Genomic DNA, 9,971 nt, shown 5'->3' with positions numbered 1-9,971 from the left:
GCCAGCACTCCCTTCTTCCTCTCCCCATCACGCCAATAAACCTTCCTCTGTAAGCACTCCAACATTCCTTCCTCTGTCAGCACTCCAACATTCCTTCCTCTGTCAGCACTCCTTTGTCAGCACTTTCCTCCTCTTCCCATCACCATCAGTACAGCATTCCTCTTTTTGTCAGCACTCTTCTGTGAACATTCCCTTTGCCAGCACTGCCTTCCTCTTCTTAGTAGTACAATTCATTCCTCTTCTCAGCACTAGTACTCTTTCCTCTTCTCAGCACTCTATCAGCATTCCTTTCATCTCCCCATCAGCACCACTACACTATTTCTTCCACTGTCAGCACTACAGTACCTTCCTCTCCTTAGCACTAACATTCCTTCTTCTCAGCACTAACTTTCATTACTTGTTAGTCAGCACTCCTCTATCAGCATTCCTCTCCTCTCCCCATCAGCACCACTACACTATTTCTTCCACTGTCAGCACTACAGTACCTTCCTCTCCTCAGCACCAACACTCCTTCCTCTTCTCAGCACTTTCTTCCTCTATCACAACTCTTGTCAGCACTCGTTAGTCAACTCTCCTTTCCTCTCCCCATCACCCCAACATGTCCCCTTTTCATCCCTCCAGCACCCTCCTCCTCTTCCTCCTCCTCCTCCTCCTCCTCCTCGTGGTTTCCTTTACCCAGCAGCCTTCTTGCCTATAATCGCGTGTCCTCACAACCCGCCCCTCTCAGCGCCATAACTTTCCCCCTCGCCCTCCTCGTCTCCTTGCCTCCTTACCTTCCTAATCTCATATAGGGTTACCGTGCTTGCCTGCCTGCCTGCTTGATACATACATACATTCATGCATACATACATTCATAAATACATACATACATACATTCATACATACATACGTACATACATATCATACTTAGTTCCATTCGTGTGTGTGTGTGTGTGTGTGTGTGTGTGTGTGTGTGTGTGTGTGTGTGTGTGTGTGTGTGTGTGTGTGTGTGTGTGTGTGTGTGTGTGTGTGTTTGTCTGAGTGTAACCATGTCTGTTTTTTTCTGCTTTTTTTGTTTATTTTTACTGTATGTTTGATTTTGTCCTATGTCTGTTTTTTTTTTGTCTCTGTCTGTTTGTCTGTATTTCTATCTGTCTGTCTATCTACCTGTTTGTGTCTCTTTGTCTGTATCTATCAATCTATCTACGAGTATCTATCTATTTACGTGATTTTCTTTACTGTTTATTAATTTATTATTTTCTCCTCTTTTTTGCAGGTAAGAGAAATGGAGATGGAAACGGAAGACTAAGGTAAGGTGAAGGTTTACTCTCTCTCTCTCTCTCTCTCTCTCTCTCTCTCTCTCTCTCTCTCTCTCTCTCTCTCTCTCTCTCTCTCTCTCTCTCTCTCTCTCTCTCTCTCTCTCTCTCTCTCTCTCTCTCTCTCTCTCTCTCTCTCTCTCTCTCTCTCTATCTATCCATCTATCTATCTATCTATCTTTTTATTTAAGGATATAGTAAGACAAGGAATTGGAAGAGAAGGAAGTATAGTGGGAGTGCACAGTTATAATTCATGGTATCGCTCTCTCTCTCTCTCTCTCTCTCTCTCCGCTATAAGGAAAAGGTTGTTGTTAATACGCTGATGGCTGATGTTCCTGAAGAAAAAAACAACAACAATAAAGTGGGTGTGTTTATTTATCACGCCGGGAGGCGGTGGCTGAGTGGTCAGCGTGGGGGCGCGGCATCCTGGAGAATGCAAGCTCGCGTCCCGCCCGCCGCCACAAGCAAACTGGCAATTTTTCAGTCACCGCCGAGTGGCCGAAGACTACCATATGCTGTCCTGAAGGCCAGCTCTCAACCCTGAGTCTAGATTCTCTTTCTAAAAGAGGATCAAAGATGAGCTCCGGGACAGCGTGAGCCGATCAAGATGACGCCACTATAAACACTTGCCTGCGCCACAACGGGCTGCGGCCGATCACCAGGCCCCATAAAAAAAGCCTACCCCAGCCATAGGCGGAACTTTAAAAAAAAGATAAGCACCGAGGCCACGCGCAGCTGTATCGTGTGCCCCAACTTTGCCTTTCCTCGCTGGTCTGTGCGGGTGACGAACTTAACTCTGTGTTGCAATATTGGTGCCCCGCTATAACGCAATATTTGGTCAGCGTACGTTTTTTTTCCTTAACCTTCACGCGGGCCACATCGTCCTCATCCTCATCATTCCCTCACGTGTTCGTCCTCTAATTCTTACTCGGCTGTCTCATTCTCTTTGATCCTGACGTAATGACCTTCTCTGGAAAATGTTTTATATAGGTATTATTTTTGCCGCGTCCGTCCGTGTGTTCCCAGCGACCTCCCCGCAGGACACATCAACGCCGCACGCATGCAAAACTCTCCTCCCTAGTTTCCGCACTTTTAATTCTCACGGGTTGCCTCTGCTGCTCCCCCGGCATCGCAGTTTTCATGGTCTTTGTTTGGATGAAGTTCTGCTCCTGTTATCAAGTTTGCTCTGTTTTCCCTGAACCTCCAATGTGGGCGCACCTTCCACGGCCTTAGTGCGTTCCTGGCAGCCCTCGCGTCTTTGTATTTCAACGCGGTTGTCCTCTGTCCCTGCATCTCCCGCCTTCCACCTCCCTTATCTTACCCCCTACCACTGCCTAAGTATCCCTTCCTTTCCAGCTCCCTTATCCAACCTCTTTTTACGATCTTGGTATGTTCCCAGCAGCTCCTCGTGGCTTTGTTTTCACGCGGTTGTCTTCCGTCCCTGCATCTCCTCCCTACCACCTCCCTTATCTTACCCCCTACCACTGCCCAAGTTTCCTTCCCTTTCCATCTCCCTTATCCAACCCGTTTCTACGATCTTAGTATGTTCCTGGCAGCGCTTCGTGGCTTTCTTTTTCACGCGGTTTTTCTATCCGTCTCTTTGCATCTCGTTCCTCTTCTCCTCCCCAACATATCCAACTCCCTTCCAAGGCATTAGTGTGTTCCTGTAGCTCCTCTTATCGTGTTTTTCACTATTTCTCTCATCTCTCTGCGTCCCCTTTCTTCCATCTCTTTATCTTGAACCTCTACATTGGGCGCACCTCTCCCGGCATTAGTGTGTTCCTGCAGCTCCTCACGTCATGTTTTTTTCATGCTTTCTTTTATCTCTTCGTCCCCTTTCTCTTCCACTCTATTTTCTTGAACCTCTACATTGGGCGACCCTCTCCCGGCCTTAGTGTGTCCCTGCAGCTCCTCGTGTCTTGCTTTTTCGTTCGTTTTCTTCATCACGTTCATTTGTTTTGCTTTGCTGATTGGCGAGTGTGTTGTATTGATGATCTTGTGTATTGTAATGGTCTCTCTCTCATTCTCTCTTTCACTCTCATTTATCTCTTTCTATGTGGTGTCATATTTTCCTTCCCTGTGGTGTCATCTCTTTTCTCTGTTGTTTCACCTCCTTCTCTGTGCTGTCATCACTGTCTCTGTGGCGTCATATCTTTCTCTGTAGTGTTAAATGTCTGTGATGTTATATAATTCTTTCTCTGGTTTCATCTTTTTCTCTATTGTTCCATCTCTCCCTGTGTTGTCATTCCCCTTGCTCTGGTGTCCTCTCTTTCCATGTGGCGTCATATCTTTCTCTGTTGTGTTAAATCTCTTTGTGATGTCATATAATTCTTCCTCTGGTTTCATCTCTTTCTCTGTTGTTCCATCTCTCCCTGTGTTGTCATTCCCCTTTCTCTGGTGTCCTCTCTTTCCCTGTGGTGTCATCATTCTCTCACTGTGTCGTCATCCCTCTCTTTCTCTCACCGTGGAATCAGGTCTTATTGTTCCCAAGCTCTCGGTAACCAGTCGATGCGGGTGTAGGTAGGTAGGTGTGATGCCTTGCTGCGGGACACTGTGGGAAGGAAAGCAGACGTCCACTGACTTGTCTTTGCTTGCTTCGTAATACTAAGAACCGACACAAAGGTACGAAAGACGCCCTCCGATCAGCCAGCAGCCTCTTCTTGTGTGTGTGTGTGTGTGTGCGTTAATATAAGTCTCATATACTAAAACCTTTCGGGGCTTACATATCCACATTAGTTAAGGCTTTCGTAGAGGTTGTGTTAATATTTCCATGTACAGTTTTATGAGCTTAGTGATAATTTGACAAGGCCTCTGCACCATGAACGGGGAAAACACTCATAAGAACCCGACTTATCTACTTTGTGGCCTTGGGAAGTAGTTGTTTTTGGAGCCGAAAGCGTCTGAGAATACGAGACTAAGAACAAGGGGATACATTACAGAAGACAGTCTCCGATACAAGAAAAACACTCATGAGAACCCGACTAATCACCTTTTTTGACCTTGGAAATAGTAGTTACGAGAGCCGAAAGCGTCTGAGAATACGGGACTAAGAACAAAGGGATACATTACAGAAGTAGGTCGGTGTGTGTGTGTGTGTGTGTGTGTGTGTGTGTTACAACGTTTTCTTTTCATATATAATAAAAAAAAGTGCGTACAACTTAACTTCTATCTTTGACCTTTGAATCTTCTAACAATATAATAACACAATGATAAAGTCATAACGAATGTCTGACAGGTTTTTCGTTAACACCAGAAAACATATCTGAATCTCAAATTTTAATTCTCAAACCTTAATCTGAAACAAACAAACAAAAACACACACGCAATAAACAGCAAGAATCGTAAAGCTAAACAACACACACACACACACACACACACACACACACACACACACACACACACACACACACACACACACACACACACACACAGACAAACACACAAACACACACACACACAGACACACACGTGGACACTATTACCATCTTAAGCCTGCTATGGCCGTCAACAGGTTTCCAGCCAATCATATTCTCCGACTGACTGATAAACAACCCTCTAAGCCAGTCACGTGCCGGCTTCCCAAAGTATACAGACCCGAGCACCAATCACAACACGATGCTCCCCTGACGTACTGAAGACCTACATAAATCAGGAGTCCCTCGAGCCAGACAGGTATCCCATGCACCCAATCAGCAGAATAGAAAATGAAAACAGAAAAGAAAAGCAACAATTGAAATTCGTGAATCGTAGAAGTGTAAACGTTGAGTAATTTTTTCTAACACAATCATAACGCAAAAAAAATGTTTACACTAGTTCTCAAGATATGAATATTTATGCATTGTTCTTGCGGATGAATAATAAACTATATGCTAAAACGAAAACGCTTATAAAACAGCAAACAAAATATGCATAGATTATCATGAAAAGGAAAAGCATAAATTATAAAGCTTTTTTTATATAATTTTTCTATATCATTTTTATATTTTTACATTTTTCTATATCATTTTTTTCTATAGCATTTTTTTATATCATTTTTTCTATATAATTTATTATTATTATTATTATTATTATTATTATTATTATTATTATTATTATTATTATTATTATTATTATTATTATTATTATTATTATTATTATTATTATTATTATTATTATTATTATTATTATTATTAATATTATTATTATTATCATGAGAAAGGAAAAGCATAAATTATAATAGCTTTTTTTTCTATATCATTTTTCGTGTGGAAGTAGAATGTTGCAAGATTTTTTTCTATTTTGTTTTCACCTTGATATTCCATTTATTTCATTTATCTAGTCTCCTTAACATACAAAAAAAATTCCGAAACCAATGATTGCGAGTCAAGTAAGATTCCCACGTATTTTCTGATCTCTGTTCCGAACACATAAGCCGATTAGTAATGATGGAACCTAATGATATAATATTTAAACTCAGAACATCCAAGAGCCAAGATAAAGATATTCTTCAAACAATGGCCCAGAAAGTAAACAGAATGACACAAGAAGAGGAAAAGGAAATATATATTCAATCACAGAAAATTCAATAACAAGATATCTGTATTATCTTAGGACGACGCAAAAAGTAAAAATAAGAAGAAACAAGAAAACAAGACTAGAAAAAGAGAAAAGAAGAAAAGAAAATAAGGAGGAGGAGGAGGAGGAGGAATCGTTAGGTTTGATGAGATAAGCATAGAAAGAAAAAAGCTGATGTCTCGCCCTCTCTCTCTCTCTCTCTCTCTCTCTTCCATCTATATTGCTCTCTCTGTCTTAGTTACTTGATTATTCCTTTCCTTTCCTTTCCTCTCTCTCTCTCTCTCTCTCTCTCTCTCTCTCTCTCTCTCTCTCTCTCTCTCTCTCTCTCTCTCTCTCTCTCTCTCTCTCTCTCTCTCTCTCTCTCTCTCTCTCTCTCTCTCTCTCTCTCTCTCTCTCTCTTCCACCCACATTCATCTCTTTCATCGTTCTCTTTCCTTTCCTCCTCTTCGTGCTCCTCCTCCTCCTCCTCCTCCTCCTCCTCCTTTATTTAGTCTTACTCTTATTTATATTATTTTTTTCTTATTTCTTTCTTATTTTAAATCGTTCACTTCCGCCCCCCCCCCCCTCCTCCTCCTCCTCCTTCTCCTCCTATCTCAAAAAGAGTTGCTTCAGTCTGTTGGAAAGAGCTTACACCGGGTTTCCATAGGGACGCAATTTGTAAGTGTTTATACTACAATGTACACCATAGTAAGATAGATAGATAAGAAAAGACAAGAAAATATGGAACACTTTCTTAGGGATCCCATCGCAAGCAGCTGGGTGTTGAGGGGACATTTTGGTGGTGGTGGCTGTCGGTTTGGTGGAGAGTGGCAGCCTGTTCCCTCACACTGGTTACAGCTTCTCCTGCTACTGTTCCTCCCTCGCTGTCTTGTGTTCCTTGCTTAATTCTTCCCGTACGGCTCGGGCCACCTTCTTCATTATTCTTTTCAGTTGTTTCTTCGCCACTTTTCCATTCCTTCTTGTGTTGGCGTCCTTGTCCATCACGGGTATGATCGAGACTGTCTGTTCGCGGACTATTCTCTCTTGTATGGTGATGATAAACTTCAATTCAGTTTTGTCCGTTTCTTCATCTCCAGTAACTTGATTTTCCTGATTTTCTGTCGCATCTTCGTAAGAAACAACCTTCCGTTGATTGACAACTTTTTCTTCTGTTACGGAAGGAGTAATCTTTTCAATAACTGTCTCATTTCTCACAGCGGGAACCTTTTCCTCTGTTACAACAGGGACTTCTTCTTTCTCTTTAGAAACAGTGACAATCTCTTCTGTAACCGAAGGGGCAGCCTGTTCAGTAACCTTTTTTATCACAACAGGAACTTTTCCTTCTGTCGCCGTAGGGGCAGCCTGTTCAATAGCCCTTTCTTGTGGGGCAACCCTTTCAATAACCCTTTCTTGTGGAACATTCTGTTCAGTAACCCTTTCTTGTGGGGCATTCTGTTCAATAACCCTTTCCTGTGGGGCATTCTGTTCAATAACCCTTTCTTGTGGTTCATTTTGTTCAATAACCCTTTCTTGTGGGGCATTCTGTTCAATAACCCTTTCTTGTGGGGCATTCTGTTCAGTAACCCTTTCTTGTGGGGCATTCTGTTCAATAACCCTTTCTTGTGGGACATTCTGTTCAATAACCCTTTCTTGTGGGGCATTTTGTTCAATAACCCTTTCTTGTGGGGCATTCTGTTCAATAACCCTTTCTTGTGGGGCATTCTGTTCAGTAACCCTTTCTTGTGGGACATTCTGTTCAATAACCCTTTCTTGTGGGGCATTCTGTTCAGTAACCCTTTCTTGTGGGGCATTCTGTTCAGTAACCCTTTCTTGTGGGGCATTCTGTTCAATAACCCTTTCTTGTGTCACAACAGGAACTTTTTCTTCTGTCACCGTAGGGGCGGCCTGTTCAATAGCCCTTTCTTGTGGGACAACCCTTTCAATAACCCTTTCTTGTGGGACAGACTGTTCAATAACCCTTTCTTGTGGGGCATTCTGTTCAATAATCCTTTCTTGTGGGGCATTCTGTTCAATAACCCTTTCTTGTGGGGCAGACTGTTCAATAACCATTTCTTGTGGGACAGCCCTTTCAATAACCCTTTCTTGTGGGACAGACTGTTCAATAACCCTTTCTTGTGGGACATTCTGCTCAATAACCCTTTCTTGTGTCACAACAGGAACTTTTTCTTCTGTCGTCGAAGGGGCAACGTTTTCAACAACCTCCTGTTGAGGGACTACCGGGACTTTTCCTTCTGTCACCGAGGGGATAATCTTTTCAATAACCTTCTTCTCCTCTGCCGCGAGAGGAAGTTCTGCTTGCTCCTTAGAGACACTTACGATCTCCTGTGTCACCGAAGGGGCAGCCTGCTCAACAACCTTCTCCTTTGTCACAACGGGGAGTTTTTCTTCCGTCACCGAGGGCACAACCTTTTCAATAAATTTATCTTCTTTAACAACGTGGACTTTTCCTTCCGTCGCCGTAGGGGGAATCTTTTCAGCAACGGTCTGATTTGTCACAACGGGGACCTTTTCTGCTACCACCGAAGGGGTAACAGGTTTAACAACTCGAGTCACAACGGAGTCTTTTCCTTCTCCCACCGAGGGCACATCCTTTCTAACAACCTTCGCCGGCGTCACAGCAGGGACTGTCTTTTCAACGACTTTACCGTCTTGAGTGATAGGCGTAGTATTTGTTTCTTCAGCCTTTGCTTTTTCTTCCTTCATCTTGTTTTTCACGTCATCAACTTGGTGTTTCAAGTCTTCAATTGTTTCATTAAGATGTTTTTCGTTACGAACCTCTTTGATGTCGCTATTACACACATTCTTTTCGACTTCTTTTTGAATTACAGTTTCTTTCTCGACATCTTTTCCATCACTCTTCTCTGTAATATTCTTCTTCTCCACAGATGTCACTTTCGTGCTTTCCTGTGAAGGTAGAAGTTCTTCTTTCTCTTTCACAACAATTTCATTCGTTATATTGCTGGGCAGAATCTCCTTTCTTTGCTCTGTTCGTTCTGCCTCATGAAGTCCAGCATCCTTCTCTGTAACATTCCTCTCCTCCACAGATGTCACTTTCGTGCTTTCCTGTGAAGGTAGAAGTTCTTCCTTCTCTTTCACAACAACTTCATTCGTTATATTGCTGGGCAGAATCTCCTTTCTTTGTTCTGTTCCTTTTGCCTTCTGAAGTCCATCATCCTTCTCTGTAACATTCCTCTCCTCCACAGATGTCACATTAGTGCTTTCCTGTGAAGGTAGAAGTTCTTCCTTCTCTTTCACAACTGCTTCGTTCGTTATATTGCTGGGCAGAATCTCTTTTCTTTGCTCTGCTCGTTTTGATTCGGTTTCTTGACCCGTTTCATCGGTATCATTAAAGACTTTCCTTTCTATCGTCTTAAAGGTGTCGTTAGAGGCTATTACTGAACTTGTCTTCATTGGATAAGTCATCTTCGGTGGTTCTCTAAGTTGTCCCTTGTAAAGATCTCGGTATTCCTCAAGAGCGGCTCTCACCGCTGCCGCACACGAGGAGTCCACATCCGGGAGCACCTTCAGCCCCGGTACCCGGGAGCCCTCCACCTGAGGGCCGGCCACCAGCACTAAGAAGACCGTCCAAACAAAGAAGAGGTTCATGTTTGCTGAATGAAAGTTTATGAAATTAAGAAGAGTTACGGTTTTGTCACAGAAAACCAATCTGGGATTGAAAACAGAATGGCCTCCGGAACACAGACCGGGCATGGAAAATAATCCTCTCGGGTCTTCCTCCGTTATAGGAACACACACGACGGCGAGAAACTGGGATGTAAAGTCTGGTGTGTGTGTGTGTGTGTGTGTGTGTGTGTGTGTGTGTGTGTGTGTGTGTGTGTGTGTGTGTGTGTGTGTGTGTGTCTGAAACATCGGAGGAGGACTGAGACTAGAGGCTGGGTAGAATACCTGTAGAAAGGAAGGAAAGGACGGGATATGTCCTCAAAGTGTAAGGGAGGGTGACAACTCTTGGATAGACTACCCAGAGAAAGGAAAAAAAAGGTAATAGTCCGAAGAGAAAGGAAGAAGTCCCTTTTAGTCGCCTTTTACGACACGTAGGGAATACGGTGGCAGAGGAGGAGGAGGAGGAGGAGGAGGAGGGAAGATAATGACACTGAACAACAA

The 9,971-nt window shown here is 43.2% G+C and overlaps 1 protein-coding gene across 7 annotated transcripts in view; it reads right to left on the bottom strand.

The window, feature by feature from the left end:
- LOC126989202 (titin-like) overlaps positions 1–9,469 on the bottom strand; it is a 43,367-nt gene extending 33,898 nt beyond the window's left edge. For 2 of the 7 annotated variants that reach the window (XM_050847785.1, XM_050847790.1), the window contains exon 1: positions 7,795–9,469. In XM_050847785.1, coding sequence (XP_050703742.1) covers positions 7,795–9,455 — 1,661 coding nt within the window. In that variant the 5' untranslated portion in view covers positions 9,456–9,469. Of the gene's footprint in view, positions 1–6,536; positions 7,671–7,763 lie in introns of those variants that run through there. The other 5 variants (XM_050847789.1, XM_050847786.1, XM_050847787.1 and 2 more) reach the window with 5 other exon arrangements.
- Between the last annotated feature and the right edge of the window lie 502 nt (positions 9,470–9,971).

This window comes from Eriocheir sinensis, unplaced genomic scaffold (genome assembly GCF_024679095.1).
Source record: "Eriocheir sinensis breed Jianghai 21 unplaced genomic scaffold, ASM2467909v1 Scaffold1095, whole genome shotgun sequence".
Taxonomy (NCBI): domain Eukaryota; kingdom Metazoa; phylum Arthropoda; class Malacostraca; order Decapoda; family Varunidae; genus Eriocheir; species Eriocheir sinensis.
The sequence above is the reverse complement of the archived record's forward strand: the minus strand, read 5'-3'. Positions and strand labels throughout refer to the sequence as shown.